Genomic DNA, 21,922 nt, shown 5'->3' with positions numbered 1-21,922 from the left:
CAATGATTCTTAGAGATTAAAAGTGGCCCAAGCCCCCAAAGCTTCAAGTGTGCTGCGTGGTACCACATCACAGCCATTACACTCGGACTGGCTCTGTAAAGGTACATCTGGAACCAAGGAGACAGCATGGTACTGAGTAAGAGGGTAGCTGCTCCTCCTTGAAATGCTTTTACACCTTCCCAACTTCTACAGAGGGGCACACTGTCGGGTGCCATTACGTCTTTGGGTTCATCTTAAGGGGACTGATACAGTGTCTGCCCGAGGGAGAGACCTGATGGAATCTGGCAAGTGTCATCTGAGAGTCACCACACTGTCACTCTTCTACGGGCATGTCATTTATTTTGAATGTCCTGTGGTAGGGACAGAAGCCAGGGCTCACACATACAGGACAAATGCTGTACAACTGAGCTATGTCCCCAGCCCATATTACTATTACTGTCTGCTGGCTTGGCTTGGTATTTTTATTCTTATCCATTTTTTTGAGGCAGGCCTAGGCTAGCCTCAAACTCAGCAATTTCCCTGCCTCAATCTCGAAAGTGATGGGATTACAGATGTGTGCCACCACAACCAACTTCTACTCCAAATTAGGCTTTTTTTCTTAAAGTTTGCTTTTTAAAAATTTGCAGTGGTGCATGCCTTTCATCTCAACATTTAGCAGGCAGAGGCAGATGAATCGCTGAATCTGAGGCCAACCTGGTCTACAGAGCGAGTTCCAGAACAGCCAAGCATAGACAGAGAAACCCTGTCTTGAAGTGGAAGTGGAAAAAAAAAAAAAAAAAAGTTTTTTGGTTTTTTTTTTTTTTCTTTGCCATTTCTTGGATGGTTGCTCATGTATAGTAATGAAGCTTCCTTTTGGGGCAAGGTGAAGTAAAAATAATCACCAGTTTAAAAAACAATTTAAAACAAGTAGTACAGATAGTCCTAAGACATGGCAGACAGAAATGGTGCCAGCAAGAGGTTACCCAGTGTTAGGGATGAACTAGAATGGTGGTTCCAGAATCATGACAAAAGGTAACATGGAAACATTCTGGCTTACTGGCCGGTCGGTGGTGGGGTACTGAGGCTGTTTAAAGTAAGCTCACTGCCAACTGTGCTTTCTTAAGCTGTCCATTCCAGTCCTTGAGAGCTTGTGAAAGCTCCTAAGACACACAAGGAAAGCACTTGAGCCATGTTTGGAGGGGCAGGTAAGTGCTCACTGCTAGCTGAGAGAACTATCTGAAAGGCTGAGAGGCTGGAACCATATCACAGGTGGCTAAAGGAACAGATTTTAATTAACTTAAGCTCTAGCTTCAACAACTGCACATGGCTAGTGGCTGCCATTTTGGACAGCATAGTCCTATCCCAGGAACTCTATTGCCACTGTCTATCGGATTTTCTCTCAGTCCACACCCCACAGCCCTGTAACAAGGGGAGCCAGGACAGTTTCTACCTTAAGAATCCCACAGCAGGGTTGGAAGCTGACTGACTGTGCCAGGGTAGAGCAAGGCTGGGAAAAACAAGCCAGAAAGGCTGAGCCAAGCATGAGGGCACAAGAGACAGAGTGAAGAGCAGCAGAGGCTGGAGCCAGCCCTGTGTAGTCTACAACACTCCCGACCTCCTCATAGGTCCCACTCCATGTGCTGAAGACACGGGACAAGGACACCTTGGCTAGAAGGGCCCCACAGTCACAGAAGAAATGAACAGGGAGAGGGAAAAAATACAAAATCCTTTGCCAGGAAAATCTCCGGGTCACTGTGCTATCACAGCCCCATCCCCTGGTCACATTCGTTCTACATTTTAAGCCCTGACTTTAATAGTGGAGACTTGAGGGCCTGCCAATCCTGCTGGTTCCCTCCTTGAGGACTGTCCCCAGCACAACAGGGAACCCTGATGCCATGTTTCTGATACAAGCCCCTTCCAGAGTCCAGAACACAGAAAACCAGAAGGAAAGACAGGACAATCAAGAACCCAAGTACAGAGAAGAGCAAGAGGTGACAGAGGAGCAGTGCTCTTGGCCTCTTGCTTGCGACTCAGAGTAATGTGGTCATGGAATGTGTCAGTTGGAGGACACCTTTGAAGGATGAGGGACATGGTAGCTAACTGTGAGAGGACAGCAGGCATAAACCAAGATCTCCGGGAAATCCAGGGTCTCCCTGGAAGATCCAACAATCTTCCCTCCCTCAGGTCCCAGAAATGACCTCCATGAGCTTCAAGAACTTTGAGTGGACAGTGCAGCAAGCACAGAGGTGTGTCTAAACATGGGCGAGTGCCAGGCTCCGGCCAGCTGTGGTGTCCAGGCCAGATTCTTCTCCTTAACCCAACCCTTACATGGCATCACAGGGCACATTCTGGTTCTTAACCAACAGGAAGAAAAAATAGAGGCCAGCACAGGTTCCCCCTATAACTAAAAGGGGGGGGGCTTTAGAGACATTTTAGGCCTTGGCAGAATCCATGCCCTCCATGCAGAAGGGCTCTAGTTAAGTCTAATTTGACTAGCTTCCACACAAGCAGATGAGGACCTAGCCCATACAGAAAACCACAGCCTCCCTTTGAACATGCAGCCAAGTCAAAATTGGAATGGGAAGAAAGGCTTTAGGGTTTGTTTTTATGTTTTAAATTTATTTTTATTTTATGTGCATTGGTGTTTTGCTTGCATGTGTCTGGGTGAGGGTGTCAGATCTTGGAGTTACAGACAGTTGTGAGCTGCCATGTGGTTGCTGCGAATTGAACCCAGGTCTTCTGGAAGAGCAGTCAGTGCTCTTAACTGTTGAGCCATCTCTCCAGACCCCAGGAAGAAAGGCTTTAAAAAAGCTTTTCATTCTAGAATAATTTCAGATTTGGAAAAAATGAGGGTAAAGTGGAGATGTGAACATTTGGTATACATTTTCTAAAGATGCAATCATAGCCTTGTATGATAGTGCAGGGACCAAAATGAGAACATTAACCCTGACCCATTGCTACTGATCCAATCTGTGACTGTGTACACTCGTCGACTGTCTCACTTAAGTCTGGGGGCACACACCGATAATCCCGGCACTGGGGAGGCTGAGGGGAGAGAAGTGTGGGTTGAAGACCAGCCCAGATCACACTGAGAAAAGAAAAAGGAAAAGGATCTCAACTCTTTAGTCTCATCTTTCACAGCCTTGACTTGTTTTTAATAACATGGGACAGTGATTCTACAGAAAGCCCCTTAGTTAGGAAATTGCTCCCTTTGAGTTCACCTCTGTTATCAATGCTATAGGACCAAGCCACAAAATAGGGCTAAAGCCACCAGGAAGGAATATTTCAACACCCAAAGCCCAAAGCTCCCCAGACAAAGAAACTCCTCACTCGGCCTCTGCAAGCACCCAATGCAGGGGTCAGTTAGGCATACCCCTAAGGAGGGACAATAGTGATGGCCACGCTATGGGCTCAGGCCAGGGCACACAGTTGGAGAGACTGACAGGACCTGTGAGTCTTTTGTACATCAGCCACACACAAACAATCTTGAACCCACAGGATTCTTTAAGTACGAGGAGGCAGAGTCGCTAAAGCTGTGCAGCTTCACTGAATTCAACCACAAGCAGATGGTTTCTATGCTTAGGCCAAGAGGTTTAACTATTTCTACTTTGAGACCTGTGCTTAGAAACAAATCTGGGTCATTAAATTTCAGACATACAGCTGATGTGCACATTAACCAGGTAGTGTTTCAACCACCAGTCAAGCCGTTCCAAATACAAGGTCCAGTTTATAAGAAGCAAGTTGAGAACCAGGACATCAGGGCAAGTTCACAGCCCAGCCTGGAGAAGCTCTGAGATCAATCTGGCACTGTCACCGCCCGCAGCATGCATCCACCCACCACAGCATTCCAGGCAAGCTGAGCTGACTCACTTCTGCTGGCTTTCAGTCTGTTGCCCTCCTCACCAGCGCTATCAGCGTGGAAGGAAAAGGGAGCACAGAACAAACAGTGCAAAGGGCCATTGCAGAAACTCCACCATCACCACTCTACAGATACACCAGAGGCAGCTGTGAAAGACTGTGTCTGCTTCTGGAAAGAGAACGGGGTTCGAAGACAGAGGCCTTTCAACCTTACTTCTCTGGGCCCTTGAAAAACTTGTCAAGTACTGTTTCAACAAAACTTAAGTTTTGTCAGATCTTGTGGTACAAAGACTAAAATCTCAGCTACCTGGGAGGCTGAGGCCAAAAGACTGCAAGTTTAAGGCCAGCCTGATCAACTTACTGAAACTATATCTGAAAATAAAAATTATATAAAGGCTGAGTATATCAGTAGTATAGACTTGCCTTGAATGCATGAGGCCCTCGGCTCTGCAAAAAAAAAAATTAAACTACATTAAGGTTTAATCTGTTGTGGCACAGACTGACCACAAAGCTTTTGAATTTTCCAGTGTGTCAAGACTACAGGTGCTTTGTAATGCAAACAGCATGTGGCTAGCCTAAAACTGAAATCCCATGGCCACCAAATGGGAGAGTTGGAAAGGACTCTGCCAACAGTTAACGCGGATGCTTCCATGTCACAGATGAGGAAACCAGGTTTGTACCCAACAAGGACGAGATCGAAAACCCCGCTTCTAGACCAGTGCTCTTTTCATTTCACCAGTCAACAGGAATCTCAGGGACCTCCTCCACACCCCCAAACATGTACTCCCAAACCATTAAAGCAGGTTCAGATCCTGCATGTTAAGTCTTGGCTCTGCCTCTACTGGCTTGTGACCTGGGAGGACGGACCTACCCTCTCAGTGCCTGTTTCTGATCTACATCCTCAAGAGACCAAGATCACCTAGACACATACTTAACTTATAGTAAGCTCTCACTAAATACGATTTGTATGTAGGTTAGTCAACAAGAAAAGGTAAGGGCAGGACTGGCCCTGGCTCAATATTACATGCCACGGACCATGCCAGGCATTGTATGAATACCATTTAATCATTAACAGCCCTTGCCAGATAGGTATTGACTTCTGCATCTGAAAGAGAAGAAAATTAAATTCATAATAGCTAAAACAAACAACTCATGGCTGTGAAGATGCTAGGGGGTTAAGAGGACCTGAGTTTGTTTCCCAGGACCTATGTCACAATTCACAGTCACCTGTAACTCTAATTCTATAGGCTCTGATATCTCCTGGCTTCTAAGTCACTCATATGCATAACCCCCCTCCCCAATACACAGACTCACACATAATTTAAAATAAAAGTAAAAAGCGGGGCATGGTGACACACACCTTGAATCCCAGTGCTTGGGAGGTAGAGGCAGGTGGATGGATCTTTGTGAGTTCAAGACCAGTCTTGTCTACAAGGGGAATTCCAGGCCAGCCAGGACTATATAATGAGACCCTATATTAAAAAAAAAATAAAGTAAATCAATCTTTTTGCTGTTATTGTTTTAAGACAGGGTTTCTCTGTGTAGCTCTGGAGACTGATCTGGAACTCTTTGTAGACCAGGCTGGCCTTGACCTCACAGATCTGCCTGCCTTTGCCTCCGAAGTGCTGGGATTACAGGTGTGTGCACCACCACTGCCTGGCAAGTAAATCAGTCTTTAGAGGCTGCACAATGAAGGCAGCTCTCCTGAGCAGCAAATGGCAGCCTCTACCATGACGACCACGCAGTTCCTTTCTTCTTGTTTCCAGACCGGAACTCTCCTAGGCGGTTTTTGATTCCAAGTTTCACAGTGTTACAGTGCAGCTTCTTGATTAAGTTCCAGCTGGGGAAACAGATCCAGTTTCTAGCAGATGGACTCAACACTGGGATTTGATTTCTCCAGCAGCCAGCAAGAGAAGATGCACCAACTTGTAGGAGTTGGTTCTCTCCTGCCATGTGGGACCCAGGGATCCAACTCAAGCTGTTGGGCTTGACAAGTGCCCTTACCTACTGCACCATCTCACAGGCTCATATAGCAGAATTTGTAAGAAATGGCAAAGCAGCAATACCCCCCTATGTCCAATCAAGACTGCTAACATTGCTCCCTCTCCCTTTGTATGGCTGGCCCACCTCAGGTTACAATGAGTTCTAACCAAAGTCCTTGTTTTGCTGGGTGGTTAAACATTAAAGGACCTCTCAAAAAAACATGGCGACATGTGGCTGCTTGTGAAGTCTGTCCCCCACAGGAAAGGAGAGTTGCTGTGTCTCTGTGGCCACCATGAGTATGGTAGTTTCTAAACATGACCAAGAATTCTTCAGCACTGCTCCCATTAGGAGGAATGTGGAGTTAGGTCTGTCTGTGCTTAGATCAAGAAAACACATAAGCACCACGCTGAAAGTTCAAAGGATTAGACAAAAACAAACAAACAAAAAAAATGGTCAAGTTTCCATGTGGTCATCTTGAGACCAGCACTCTGGGAGATGCCACACATCCTAAAAAGTCAGAGAATATGAGACCACCATATTGGAAAGGTGCTTGCCAATGCTCTAGTTAAAACCAATAGCTTTGCCGGGTGGTGGTGGGGCACACCTTTAATCCCAACACCCAGAAGGCAGAGGCAGGCAGATCGCTTGTGAGTTCAAGGCCAGCCTGGTCCACAAAGTGAGTTCAGGACAGCCAGGACTGTTTCACAGAGAAACCCTGTCTTGAAAAACAAACAAACAACAACAACAACAACAACAACAAAACCCACTAGCTTAACTCCCAGCCAAGGGCTAACAACCTTCCAGGCACCTGAGTGGGCCATTGTGGAAGTCACCATACCCTCAGATGGCCACAGCTCCAACCACTACCTGGCTGTAACTGCAAGAGAGTCCTCATGCAAGGACAGGCCAACTGAGCCTCATTGCCTCCTCTCCAAATCCTGATTCACAAACCGCAGCCTAAATAAATGGCTGCTGTCAACTCCAAAGGTGTCAGGTGCAGCCAGAAAGAGCACCACCACCACCACCACCACCACCATCTCTTCTCTCAAACAAAACAAAACAAAACAAACAAAAAAGTCAAAACCCAAAGAGACAGACATTCAATCTATGGCTTCAAATCTATCACAACAACCAGAGCCCTTCCGCCTGCTGGCCACAGAAGTGGGGTATACAAAGCCAAGAGAACCCATTCATCACACTTTGGCTGGGTTTGATGCCAAACAATGACAGCAGTCCCACTAAGTGGGTTTGGCCATGGTTGTAACAAACAGCGGATATTCCTTTCATTGTCTGCCTGCTTGCAGTTAATTTCAGTCAGTGCAAACATAAGTATCTCTTAGATAATCCAGCAAAACACAGCAAAGGAAAACTCAGACAAGAATAGAACAAAAATTTTCCGTCTTCTCGTAAGGAAATGAAAGGGGCTGATTCACCAAGCTCTCTAAGAGTTGCTTTGCAGATTTCTGTGACACTTAGTAAAAGTCCACTGGGGTGAGGGGCACCATCCATTCTTACTGCTAGGAACATCCATGGAAAGAATGAGGAAGTCCAGAAAAAGGGCTGAGCAAAGGGAACTGGGACTGAGGCCAAAGACTGAGGTTAGAGAGATGTTTAATACACCCAGCCAAAACACACATGCACTATGTTAAATGTCCCCACAATAAATGCTGAGAAGGAAAAAGAAATCATGGTTCAGTATTAAAAGGTTACAGTCCATGGGGACCAGAGCGTTCTGTCAATTTGATCATTCTTAAACCTGAAGACAATGCTGAATCTGTCAACTGCCAGGATTCAGGGCTGTGACCGAGGATGAACCTGGGATACAGTCACATGGCTGTACAAATCAGCTTGTGCTACAATGGCAGGCATGTGTGACCCAATGATGGGTCCCAGCTGAGGACCCAAGACTGTAATTTTTATATTTTAGCCAAAGCCCAGACTGTATCATTTGCTACCGTGGCTATAATGAATGGATTTGTGCAAGTCTTGAACCTTTTATACAAGACTTTATCCTACCTGTGCCCACAACCCTTTGTCCATTCAGAAATGACTCAGAAACTGGGCATGGTGCTACACACCTGTTGCCCAACGTTTGGGAGGCAGAGGAAGGAGGATCTTGAGTTCCAAGTCAGTCTGTGAGACCTAGCTCAAGAGACCAAGTTTGGGGTGGGGCAAACAGAACACCTATAATCCTAGCCTGAGCTATAGGAGGATGTTTCCAAAATAGAGATGGAATAGAGGTATTCAAATACTCAAATACAAGCAGAAACTAAATTAGACTATTTAAATACTCTTACTATTTTCTGTGTTTTCTATTGCTTTCCATCAACCACATAAATGAAGGCTTCTTGGTTACAGACCATCCTAAAATGCTTTTCAGCCCTTCTTCATTTCCCCATGAATCACTACAATGAGCATAATGATGCAGTGATTCACCAAGCAATCCTGTTCTAGTTTGCTTTGCTTTCTGTTGCTATAACAACACTGCGACCAAAAACAGGTTAGGGAAGAAACAATTTAATTCATCTTACAGCTACAGTTCATCATGGAGAGAAACCAAAGCAGGGACTGAAGTAGAAACATGAAGGAATTCTGCTTAATGGCTTGCTCAGTCTGCTTTCTTACACAACCCAGGACCACCTGCCCAGGGTGGCACCACAGTCATCAATCAAGCAAATGTACCACAGGCCAATCTGATGGGGAAAATTCCTCCACAGAGGTCCCTCTTCCCAAGTGACTCTGATTTGAGTCAAGCTGACAACACTAGCAACCCACCCAACATTGGGGTTTATTTACAATTAAGGCAGAACTATCAATCCTAAGATTTCCCAACAATGTTTATGGTTTCTAAAATTCCTTTCATGGAAATTTCTTGCCTGGAAGTGGTGATGCATGGCTTTAATCCTAGCACTCGGGAGGCTGAGGTAGGTGGATCTCTGAGTTCGAGGTCAGTCTGGTTTACAGAGTGAGCTCCAGGATATCCAGGGATACCAGAGAAACTCTGTCTCAGGGGAAAAAGGAGAAATTAATTTCTTTGGCATAGAAAGCATCTTTTTATAATAGATTTTGCTTCTTCCCCCAGCCCCCTGCTTAAGATGATGAAATGTAGTTACTGAAAATAATTGAGAGAAGCACCAAGAAATGGAAAATAAAGGCACCAGCCTTTGCAGCAGCAGCAATAACCAGTGATGCCACCTGAGTGCAGTCTTATGTTTTGGAACTATGCTTCCCAAACATGACAGATTTGATAAACTCCATTGTGAACTGATATTTCTACAGAACATAACAAAAACAAACACAGGAAGAAAATGCCACAGCATTGTCAAATTACTAAAAAAGACTTGCCAACATCACCTTAGTGACAGGACCTTATGTAGCTGAGGTTGCTTTGAGCTCCTTATCCTCCCTGCCTAAGGCTCGAGGTGCTGGGATTGCAGGCAAGAGCTACCATGTCCAGTTCAGAAGACTCACTGTCAAATTCTGAATTTACTTAGCCCTAATTGGCAGTGATCAGTGCACATTGTTCAGCCCACAGTAGGAATACTGTAAGTAGACCTTTTTTCCCTCTCACATGCACATTCTTTTATTGTATATACCTTAAGTATAGTTTTGGTTTTTATGTGTATGTGTCTTGTGAATATATGCTGTTGGGGAGGTACTTTCAGAGGCCAGAAGAGGGCACTGATCACATGAAGCTGAAATTACATGTGGTTGTAAGATGACCATGGTGGGTACTGGGAACCAAACTCTGGTCTTTTAAAAGAGTAGCAAGTGCTCTTAACTAGTGAGCCTTTGCTACAGCCCCAACATACACTTTTATTACCTAGTGTTTCCAAAATGTACCCATTTGCCCATGGCCACTCATCACCTCTTTTTAATACTAAAGGCCACTGACAGCTGGGTATAGTAGTACACAGCTGTGATCCCAGAGCTGTGTGATGGAGGCAGGAGGATCAGGAGTTTGAGGACAGCCTGGGTTATGTAAGACCTGTCTCCTCTCCCCAGACATACCAGAAAAGGCCAGTCTGAAAATGTTAACATAGGCCTCTGTAGTGGTGTACACATAGGGTCATGAGTTCCAGGCCAGCCAGGGCTACATAGGGAGACTATGTCTCAAATTTTAAATTATAAACATATTAAAAGATGGCAGACCATTATACTTTCATGAGATAACACCTTCATAAGTGCACAGATTGTGGGAAAGGAAAGGAGAACACAGCTTATATTTTATCAAGGACAGTAACAGCTCTCCTCAAGGTTATCCTAAGAACAGCACAGTGCTCAGAGCTGTCATAGAGAAGACACTCAGCTTCTATGGTTGGCTGGTTGATTTGGAGGTAGTGGTTGTTTGTGGTTCTTTGAAATAGGATCTTTCTATATAGCCTAGGTTGGCCTTGAACTCACAACCCTCCTCTCATCTCAGCCACCCAAGGGCTGGAATTACAGGCATGACACTTGCATTGGTTTTGTCACCTGTGAAACTGAGGGGAAAAAATGTCATAAAATTGTTTTGACTCGATGCTTAACAGACTCTGGCACACAGCAGGTGCTCATATTGTTAGTCATTATTAAAGATACATTCTAGAATAGACAGAGAGCGCTTCCTGGGATTCCCCACCATGCTGCAGCCCTCTCCTTGATCAGACAATCGGTAGCAATACCATTACCATCACTGAAATGAGACCCAGTGCATTGTGTTACAATCTATGGTCACACAGCCATAATGGGTCCATTTGCTGTCATGCATTCATCTGCTGGGTACCTATGAGCAAACTCCAGGAGAAAGTGTACCCAGAGCTCACTCAGGGCACCAAGCTCATTTCTGCTAGCTATGTTATTCCTTTTGAGACAGGTTCTCAGGTAGTCCACGTAGGCCTAGAACTGCCTTGACGATTCTGCTTTCTCTGGAGCTCTGGGATTATAGGCATGCATCACCACACCCACCAAGCTATTTCTGTGACCCAGCAGATAGATGGCCTCAGCACAAAGCCCTGCTAACCTCATGATTGCAAAGGTCATCTTGCCTAATCCTGGCCAGTACAAGCCCTCTGTCTGGCTCCTCCACTGGTATCATCTCTCTGACCAAAAGGGGTCATGGAAGTAGCTAGGGGAGGGCAACAGAGCCATCACTAGACCCTGTGGCCAGCCTAGCCTAGATGGACAACTCACCAGAGTCTTTTTTGTCCAGCATCCAGCAGGTCTCAGCCCTCCTCTCATCTAACACTTAATAAGCCCTCCAACCTGTATGACCCTCAAAGTAACCACTCACCCAGCACCTCCTCTCACTCCCCAAGCCACCTGAGGACTTGGACAAGAATCATCACCTCCCTACAGTCACAGATGAGACTGGAGCTTTAAGGTACCAAGGACTCTCCAAAGTCATCAGATCATCTGACACCAAAGCCATGGTCTTTCCTGGCCATCTGCTCCCTTTTCCACAGCTCTGGGCTTATCTCACAGCAAAGTTTCCACATAGTTATCTTACAAATGAAGAAACTGAGGCTCACACATCAAACGACCTGCTCCAGGGCCCACAGCTAGTAAGTGGGGAATATGGGATTCAAAGCCATTCGATCCACACAAGTCAAATGATTCCTTCTTCACCTGATCCCAATGATGGTCAAGTTAAGGCAGGGCATAGATGAAACACAAGACCTGAGCACCATTATTCTAAGGGACATGGTGGCACAGACCTGTCATCACAGCTATACCAAAGGCTGAGGCAGGAGGACTGGAAGCTGAAGGCCTGGCTTGGCTACAGAGGGAACTTGAGGCCTTCCGGGCAGCACAGCTTATGAAATCCTGGCTTGAAATTAAAAAATTAAAGAGTAGGCTTGGAGATGTAGCTCAGCATAATACACACACACACACACACACACACACACACACACACACAGTAACAGGTGGAGAGCAGCAGGCCCAGTGGAGGTTTTCCAGAGACACATCGTCTGTATACAACCGGCCAGCTGCTAACATGCCCAGTAAGAGAGGCAGACTCCATTCTAAACCTCTTAACTCCAAATACAAATAGACCCAGCAGTATGACCTGTTTCTCTAGTAAGGTCTTAGCCCTTTCTCAAAGCCTCATCAGTGCTCCACTGAGAAAAATGAAAACAGTAAACACTGCTGACTGCAGGCTGACTTGAGGCACTGGGTCCCGTTCACTTATTTAGAAATGGGGCCTGTAAGTGGCGACACAAGTGAGGCCACATGGACAGGGCCCAGCACACAGATCAGTGTTCTCACAAGGAGAAAACCAGACAGCTGTTGCTTTCTTCCTGATGAGAAGATGTGGCCAGAAGCAGCCATGTGCAAGCTGGAAGGGAGCCCAGCCTTGGACTTCTGGCCTCCTGCTCCGTGAGACAACAGGCTTCTGTTGTTGCAGCTAACGATAAAACAAAAGCAGTGACCTTCCGCAACAGTCCTCACACAGGCCACGTGTCACATTAGCTCTCTTCCTCTGCCGTCTCTAGGTGCTCTAGAGGGTTAATACATCAAGATGACCTGAGTTCTTTAGGCCTTGAGTTGAGGGTCTCCATCCCATCAGAGGCTCCTGTGCGGCTCTCTTTTGGAATCTCTCTCACTCTACTTGAGTACACGCTTCCATCCAAGAGATGGCAACCTGTGACAGCAGACACTGGTCTCATGTCCTGTCAATCACTGCAGCCCTGGTGTCTAAACAGGACTCCAGTCCACCCCACTGGATGTGTTCAGTCTTCTGCGGCACAAAAACCTCAGGGATGAGGTGATACTCATTTCAACCAGACCTCATGTGGAGAAAGAACACAGGCAGGCTTCACCCAGCCCAGCTGACCTGCCACCAGGCCTAGAATCTGGTACCTAAATCAAGACACAGTTATTGGTCTTCTCTCAGTCAGTTATTTCAAATGCTCTCTAGGGCTTTCTTTGGAGCACCAGGCTGCTTCCCAGGACCTTCCTGGCCTAGTGCCCACCATGTCTACATACAGAGGAGAAACTGGTAGGCTGTGACAGCACTGCCCTTTAGTGAAGGTATTATTCTCTTCTGACTTGTGCTGATAAACCATTAGGGACAGCAGTCAGGCTATCGCTGATCAGCCCCCTTTCCCCTCCTATCCCTGAGTTCCCAAGCTCAAAACATAGCTGTTATTTTTGTTTTTTGTTTTCCTAAGTGAAATGTTTGCTTGTTCCTGGAGGAGGAAAAGATAGGTTTTGGGTGCAGGCCTTATGCAAGTTGGAGGGACTCCAGTGATTTAATTTCAAGCCACCTTGCAAGACTGCATATTCTCATCTGAGAGCAAGGGAAGTAGATAAACATTCACAAGGCCAGGCTTCTACCTCCCAGCCAAAGGGGACAGGGGGTGGGGGGAAGGGGAGGAGAGCCAGCTGTTGACAACAGCCCAGGAGCTGAATGACTAACTAGCAGGTGCCCAGGACCTTCACCTCCTGCTCCCTCCATCCACTCCACAGCCCTAGGACAGCCTCCTTCCAGAACATGAAGGAGAAATGCTGAAAACAGTTTTTTTAAAGGTTTTTTTTTTATACACATGTATATGTAAACATACAGGCATTATTGTAATTACTGTAAATCTTGGCTCTAATTATACTTAGAAATTTTGTATCTCATCTGTTTTAACAAATATTTGAAATGAGAGGGGACAGACAGCAATCTGGTTCAGCAGTTAAAGGTGCTTGCTGCCAAGCTACACAAAGTTGTCTCCACATGCAATCCATGGCACTTGTACACACACACACACACACCACTCACATAAAAATAATAATACTTTTTAAAGGGCCTGACACAGTGGTGCACACTTTTAATCCTAGCACTGAGGAGGCAGAAGCAGGTGGATCTCTGTGTGTTTGAGGCCAGATTGGTCTCCAGAGTGAGTTCCAGGACAGCTAGAGCTATATGGTGAGACCTGTCTCAAAAAAACTAAAAAAAGCTTTTTGTTTTTTTAAATAGTAATGATATCCAGGTAGGTGCGGTGGCACACTCCTTTAATTTTAGCACTTTGGAGACGCCAGAAGTTAGGGTCAATTGTGGTTGGTGTTTTGTTTTGTTTTTTACGTTAAGGCAATGCCTAACGAATTCCTACCACACATTCCCACCACAATATACTTCACAACAGTTCCAGGCGTGCTGAGGTCAACCAAAGACTGAGACTTCCAAAACTGTGGGCTTCTTCCTTTTTGCAAGTTGATTATCTTGTACATTTTATCACAGTAATGGAAAGCCAGTAATGTATTCAGATATCGGCTACAGTCATTGGGTGCCTCAGTGGTGAACACCCTACATGTGACAAAAACTGCTGAGAGAACTCCCCTGGCAGCCAGAAATAATGGTACCCATAGATTAAAGCTTGTGGACAGGAATTTTGGCTTGAGGCAGTGAAGCTGTTTGCTAAGGTGATGGATGATTAAAGGGAAGCTCTGCACACAGTAGAACACGAGCACACATACACGAGCACACATGCACGCGCGCGCACACACACACAAAGACAATGCCAATAAACACCATAATGCCATAGTGATAGCTAACATGTTGAAATAGAAGATATGGAAAAATGGGAAATAAATGAGCATTGGTTATTGAATGTCAGTGAATCAATAATATATATTGGACAGGTATATTTGATTTTTTAATGGTGGGGTGGGCTCTAGTGATTGCAACCAGGGTCTACCACACACTAGAAAAGTGATCTACCACTGAGTCACATCCCCAACCCTTTACATGCTCCGATCCCCAACCCTTTACATGCTCCGAGTCAAGGTCCCAGCTGGTTTCTGGGCTAGCCTTGAACTCTCCCTATAATCTAGGTAGATCTTGCTATCTTTCTGCCTCCACTGTCTAAGTGGGAGCTGGGATTATAGGTCTGTAGCTCCCTGCCTGGCAGAATAGGTATCTTTGTTTTTGTTAAAATAGAACCTGGGCTGACCCTGAACACCCGATGGGTCCCCACCTCTCCAGTACTGGGATCAACAGGCTAGGGACAAAATTAAAATCATGATTCAGCCTCCCAAGTGCTAGGACTATAGGCATGAGCTACCATGCTGGAGGTATGGTAGCCCACTTAATGTGGAGCCCACTCTTAGCCACAGCTGTGATCACTAAGTTAGTAAATACTGAACCTGTTCACAGGAAAATACAGGTAGACTCTTTGGGACCTCCAGTGAGACGTCCATCAGCTAGTCAAATGCCTGACCTTTGAGAATTTACCCATTTTTTTTTCTTCTATTTGAGACAGGGTCTCATACCATAGCCCCCGGCTCTTGAACTCACAGTAATCCTGCTGTTCCAATCTCTCCAGTACATTTTGATTTTGTATACAGTCTCATGTAGCCCAGGCTGGCCTCAAACTCACCATGTAACTGAGGGTACCTCCCAAGTGCTAGGATAACAAAGCATGCCTGGCTACCCACGTCTTTTGACATATACCCCAGCCCCACATGCAACTGCTGATCTTGTTCATGGATGCTTGTCCCGGAGTCTGCAGCATGGCACTCCCCTGCTGTATATAAAACAGTTACCCAGCTCAACAAAATGGAAACTCATTGAGGGCAAGGCTTTGTATGGTTCATCCATGCCAGTTCCTGACACAAAGCTGGAGGCCAGGGCTTCACATCATACATGGTTCTCGACACCAGACTCGAGCGATATGATTAGGAATTTGATAGGAAACACTTCCAGCCCTGTGCATCCCAGGACTGCATATAGCTACTGAGTTCTCAAACATAGTAGGCTATAAAGGGAATGTGCTCAAAGTGAAAGCTCTGCACCAATTTTGAGACAAAGCACACAAACATCTCTAGCTGCTGGGGTTACAGTATGGAAGAAGAGTGCTTCCTTAGCTTGTTTGGGGTCCCAGCTTCCATCCTCAACAGCACCACCAATGAAAGGCTCATATACAGCTGCCCCCCAAGATTGAACCCAGGGCCTTGGGCATGTTAGGCAGTATTCATCTTCTGAGCCAACTGCCAACCCCCAAGTTATTGTTATAGTGACTTCCTGTTGAATTTATACTACTGTGAATATTGTGGGTGAAACAAAATACATTACAATTAATTTCCCCTATGTCTTTTGTAATTGTTGTTGTTGTTGTTTTGAGACAGGGTTTCTCTGTGTAGCCTGGAGTCCTGGAACTCGATCTGTACACCAGGCTGGCCTCAGAGATCCACCTGCCTCTGTCTCCCAAGTGCTGAGATTAAAAGCATGCACCACCACTGCCAGGCCATCTTTTGTAATTTTTAATGCAGTAAATAGGGAGTTTTTAAATTGCCTCTGTGGCTTGTATAATACTTCTGAGTTGGTCCTGGTTGTAACTATACCAGACAAAGGCCACCCAGCAACACAATCCAGCCAGGTTACCCTGTCAAACCCTGCAGCTCACAGCACTCAGGTCTGAATTCCTGGTTGTCAACTGATTACATCTGGAAGTTACTAAAACCCAAGCAGCTGGGTACACCAGTGAGGAATTTTTTTCTAAATTAAACCATGTAAAGTGGGAAGACTCACTTTTAATCCTGGCATTCTGGGGTGGGAAGATCTACCTGTATTTAATATGGGCCACACCTTCTGCTGGCAGCCTATGTAAAGGACATGGAAGATGGAAGCTCTTTGCTAACTTGCTGTCACTCACTGGCAAGTCCATTCCTTCACTAGTATTAGAGTCTACTTCTTTAGAATTCTGACATATGCTGAAGACAAGCTGAGACATCCAGCAATGTGGACTGAGCAACTCCTGGATTCTTGAACCTTCCATTGGTAGACAGCCATTGTTGGAGTAGCTGGGCCACAGCCTGTAAACTATTCTAGTAAACACCCTTTCTATATAGAAAGAGATTCATTCTATAACCTCTGTCTCTAATACACCAGGGCTCCAAGTGTGCTCCAGAGCCTGGCAGGAAACACCTGTTCAGTGGCTTCCTGTGACACACCAAATCTGTGGAATTCAGAAGTGAGGACTAAAAAGAGTTCAACAAATGAACCAACCTAACCCTCATTAGGCAGTTGCCATGGAGAATGAGCTATGGGGCTATGGGACTATCTTGTTCATTACCAAGAATGGTGACCAGCAGTGGTGAAGCAAGCAAAGGGACAGACAAACAAGGCTATCTATTAATCTCTCTTGGAAACGGAAACAGAAAGCCAGACCACCCCCTTGCCATCCCTAGCTTTCTGCCTCTGCCTCAATGGTCTGTCTCTCTCTCTCCCCCTCTCTTCCTCTCTCTCTCTCTCTCTCTCTCTCTCTCTCTCTCTCTCTCTCCTTCCTTTCCCTTTCTTTCCCTTCTTTTCCCTCCCCCTTCCTTCTCCCTTCCTTCCCAAGACAGGGTCTCATGTGCCTCAAACTTGCTTGTAGCTATGTGACCTTCAACTCCTGATCCTCCTTGCCTCTGCTTCCCAGGTGTTGGAATTGCAAGAATGCATGCTATGCCTAGCCAGCTGTTCCTGACTTCTGTTCATCCCTGGTCTCAAAAGTCCATCAGTAGTAGAATGCTTGTCCAGCATGCTTAAGGCCCTGAACTTCATTCCGATACTGCAAACATAAACAAGCCAAAACTTTTGCTCAAAACAAAAAAAAAGACAGAATTATTTCTAACTTGTTTATGTACATTTGGGATTCAGAAATTAAAGGTTCGGGTATCAGGGTATAGTGGTGCAGCCCTGTAACCCCAGTACTATGGGATGAAGGGTGAATGATCCAGAGTTCAGAGCCATCTTCCACTACATACTGAACTTTGAAATCAGCCAAGACTACTTGAGAATATTTCTGTCATTGCTGTTTTGGTTTTGGCTTCCATAGCCAACTGTTTAGCTCTGGGCTGTTGTAATGGGACCAAATGAAAGCTTAGGGAAACCCTCTGATTTGTGTTATTGCTCTTTAAAAATGGTAAAAGTTACTTTTGTTTGTTTGTTTAATGCTTTAGAAATCTGAGATTCTGAGAGTTCAATTGCCTGACTTCACAAAGTTTGCCCACTCCTTACATAGATCAGATGGAAATTAGTGATGGATGAGCCTTCACACAGCCCAGAGACACTTTAACACACACTGCCTGTCACATACGTGTCTGTTATCTCCAAGGCTGTGCTATCAGAAAGCAGGCTGCTAGCAAAGTACTTTCTTATCCCCGACACCCTCGCTCTGCAAGGCCTGGTGTTCTCTGTGTTCTCCTTAGGCACTGCTTGCTATTTTTGCTGTAGAAATTGGATCTCACAACAGCTCTTGGCAGGCCCTCCACACTTTGGCCAGTAACCCCAACTACTACTAGAAATGGGTAACTACAAGAACCCTAACTTGTTTACAGGAAAGCTGGAAAATCCTCAAATTCAAGATCTTATCTCCCAAGATTTCCCTGGCAGGAAAGCCCTTCCCAGCCCAAACAGCTTTTTGCTACCATTAAGATAATTATATTCTATACAAGTAGACAATAAAGAAATGGGCAAGGAAGTAGAAAGGGGGGCACATTATTAGCATGGGAAGATAAACTATCTGGCTTAAGTCTGAGCAAACCTTAACGGTTCCAAGCATGAATGGGAGAGGCCACCCTAAATAAAACAGAGAAAAGACGTGAGCTCACTCATTCTTCTCCATTAAGGACTTCTGCTAAACCGAAATTCTTTTAGCTTTTCCAGACACAGGGATATCTGGGGTATAAGCATTGCTTAATACTCTGCTCAGTCCTTGATTGCAGCCCCAATGGAATCTCCAAAATGAAAAACAACACATGAAATTGGATCCACATGCATCCGCCCTCAGCCTGGACTCGGGTGTATTTTATTGTCAGGCACACGCTGCTGGTGCTGAGCATTCAAGCAGGGGCCTCCTGCAGTCAACTTCCAGCTATTAAAACAAAATTCACCAGCCCAGTGTCAAAGGTGACTGACACTATTTCACCCAAGAACAGTGGCCCAGCTCTCCGTACCTCAAGTTCAGTCTCCTGTCTGTTGATGTCATCCGTGGATTGATTTAACTTCTCCAGTTCTCCCTGATGAAAAGACGGAGAGAGATTTGAAGGATATGCCTTTTGTTTCTAGAGTAACACAGTCTACAACTGGAAAAATCACCCCTGAGTGCTGAAAGTCATTTCATTCTTAAAGAAAACAGCTGAGGCTTTGCTTAAAGACAAAGCATTTGGCACTTCTAAAACCTTCTAACCTGTCCTTTTCTTTCCCTGAAAGGTCATCCCCCTCCCCCTCAGGTGAACTCAGCTGTTGCAAACAGTAAGTTATCCAGTCAAAACAGCACCCTCAACTTTAAACAACAACTTTGGAGGCCAAGCCAAATCACAACCCCAGTGAGCCAGGCAAGCCAAAGACAGACTTCTAGCATTAACTCATCAGTGGGTCTTTCTTTCCCTTTAAAGAGATGATTTTTCCCCCTAATTGCCCATTATTCACCCTACCTGATGGGGGATGTTGTTGGTTAACTAGCTTTAATCCTGCTCTTTTTAAACATTTACAATCTGACATTTTGTAAGAAGTAGCCAACATCAAGTTAACTAACTCATCTCTACTCTGCTAACAAAGGGTCTTGCTAACATACGCCAAAACCACAAGATTCCCTGGTCCAAACCCATGGTCTGAATTAACAGAGTAGCTAATGAGAAGGTTTTCTCACTGATCTTTAATGTGTTAATTTGACAAAACAATGAATTTAAAACGTAACCACTGAATTAAAAACAAGGTTTTTTTTCTGTGCACTTAAAACCAATTACCGATCCAGAAATTGCAGAACATGCTTAATAGCAATTAAAAAAAAGATATATGGAAAGGAAATAAAAATGGGTCATGGAAAGGAATTTGCTGAGCTAAGGAGGGTGAAGAGGTTAAGCTGTCACTCCTGGATCTCGCTTGGAAATTGTTTTTTAACCATCTCTTCTGGAAATGGAGGCACAGAAAGCCAGGCCCGTTCTCTTCTGTGTCTCCACGCGTCTGCTTTACGTATCAGCTGTCCCTAGTTGGTGTTCATACCCGACCTCAAGGAAAAGCAGGGTTTTAAACAGTTCCAGGCCAAGTGCAACACGTAGACAACGAAGCCCTCTGTGTGTTGACAATGAACCAAAAGAGGAAGGCAGCTGAAGCCAGGCAGGCACCTCCGCAGGTGAGGGCTCGCGCGGCGGCGCCGGGCACCGGTGCAGCCCACGCCGCAGAGGCAGGAGACAACCACCCGGCCCCACTCTCCCACCACGGTATCCGCGTCCACGCGGCCGGGATAATGCTGTTCCGAAACCCGGAGACTGTGCAATCAATGCTCAGGGCACTGAGAGCCGCGCCAAGGTACCCCGACTCCGCTCGGGGGCTCCCGCCCCCTTTTCCCTTTGTTGCAATCCGCCTGAACCGCTGGTTCTGTTGCAAGGACCCTCGGGTTGGGCCGAAGGTCTGCAGGGATCCCCGAAACAATCAGGCCGCGTCCACGCCGGCACTGCAGCCTCCCGTGGGGAGCCGTGAAATGGGGGTATTCCCAAACCTCAGTGCAGCTCCTGGACCTAAGAGGCCTCCACCCCGCGACCGCGGACACGCCGGGATGCAGAGCGTGTGTCCGCTTAGACGCCGACTTCCGTGGCACTCCTGGTGAGGTGGGGCTGTGGGCTCCTCTCACGCGTCCTACCTGGATCCGGGGGTCCACCTCTTCCTCCTCCTCCAGGCCCTGCTCCATCCTCTCTTCTTCCTCCTCCTCTTTCTCCTCCACCTCCCGGGCGGGCGGCGGGACCTCCGCCGGCTCTTCAGAGCGGTTCCGCTTCAGCACCGCGTCCATGAGGGCAGCCGAACGCTCCGCAGCCGGGTCCCAAAGTGCGCGATGGGATCCGAGTGCGCGGAGGGCCGCCTCGCCGCAGCCGTGTAGGTCTGGGCGCGCAGCGCTGCCACCCCGGTGCGCCGCCGGCGGGTGCGGAGCGGCGGAGGAAGTGGGCGCGGCCGCCCCCTGTCTGCAGTGTCCCGCAGCGCACCGCTCCCGCTTCGCCCCGGCCGCCGGATAGTCAGCCCGTCACCCGATGCTCTGTCACAAAAAGCTCAGTGCCCTGGCGTCCCTGCCGTGACCACTAGGAGAGGCGCCGCCCAGTGGCTCGCCAGCCCGCGCGTGGGCCGCCTGCTTTAAGCGAGCTTCCTCCTGCCTCCAGTGAAGCCAACCAGGGCACGGAAGGAAAGTTCAGGTGATTTCCATCCTCCGAAGCTACCTTTGGAAGCCTGGGTAGAATTGTTTCTGGGGTCAACATGGGGATCTTGTTTCCCACGAAAGGAAACTCAACAGTTTCCCTGTGTACAGCGGGTAGAGAGGATAGCCAGCCAGCCAACAAATGGACGTACACAGTCTGGAGCACGGCGGGCAGAGCTCAGCAAGCAAAGGCATGCTCTCCTAGGGTCTATCTGGATATCCAGGAAGTACCAAGAGCCTGTGGAGCAGGGAAATCTCATGGACTGGGTAGGCTTTTTAGAGATCACACTGCCTGCTGGTGGATACACTTGGCCAGTGTAGGAACCATGTGGTTTTCCGGCCCAACCTCAAACAAGGAACTGAGCTTGCCTGGCAAACTGGGCATCATCACAAAAGGGCTAACAGTACAGGTGGTTTCGCTGTGTAGTTGCAGGTGCCAGAGTCACTGTAAGGTCAGAAAGTACCTGGTCAGATGCCCTGAGAGGGACTCTTTGTAGATCTTTATAGAACACTTTGTAGAGGGAAGCTGTGCCCATCACACGGAGTTTGGAGGACAGCTTTGCGTGGGAAAGGAGTTTCTGGGAGCCGCCTTACAAAAGTCGTTGCCGCTGGGTTTTTTCCAGAAGCAAAGCAAAGGGGTCACTCAGGCAAGGTCGCACTCCTGTCTGATATAGAAGGTGCTGGTGTGTGGCCTAGGTTTATTTCTGAAAAGATCACAACTGTTCGTTGCTGGGAGAGATGATTTGAAATTCTTTGCTAAAGATGTAGTGGCTTTTGGTGTGCCATGATAAGGCTGGAACAAGATGGCCGTTTAGGGTCAGACCCACTGGTTGGTATCTACTTGGAGTCTCACAGGCTAAATTGCATTTCAGCCATGTTTTGCTTCTTCTGCAGGCTCTGAGGAAGAATGGCTTCCAAAGTCAGTGTTGGCTAAATTCAGTCTGAGGATCCCCCTTCCTTGCTAACAGACA

General features: G+C 46.7%; 1 protein-coding gene across 1 annotated transcript in view; it reads right to left on the bottom strand.

Annotated features, from left to right (window-relative positions):
• Positions 1-20,686, bottom strand: part of Sh3bp5 (SH3 domain binding protein 5) — a 65,574-nt gene extending 44,888 nt beyond the window's left edge. The window contains exons 1-2 of the mRNA XM_027389524.2: positions 20,409-20,686; positions 18,724-18,786 (exon numbers count right to left, since the gene is read on the bottom strand). Of these exons, the coding sequence (XP_027245325.1) occupies positions 18,724-18,786; positions 20,409-20,555 (210 nt within the window). The 5' untranslated portion in view covers positions 20,556-20,686. The remainder of the gene's footprint in view (positions 1-18,723; positions 18,787-20,408) is intronic.
• Between the last annotated feature and the right edge of the window lie 1,236 nt (positions 20,687-21,922).

The sequence above is a fragment of the Cricetulus griseus genome (assembly GCF_003668045.3).
Source record: "Cricetulus griseus strain 17A/GY chromosome 1 unlocalized genomic scaffold, alternate assembly CriGri-PICRH-1.0 chr1_1, whole genome shotgun sequence".
Lineage (NCBI taxonomy): Eukaryota > Metazoa > Chordata > Mammalia > Rodentia > Cricetidae > Cricetulus > Cricetulus griseus.
Note: the sequence above shows the minus strand (reverse complement) of the source record. Positions and strands in the feature narration are given on the sequence as shown.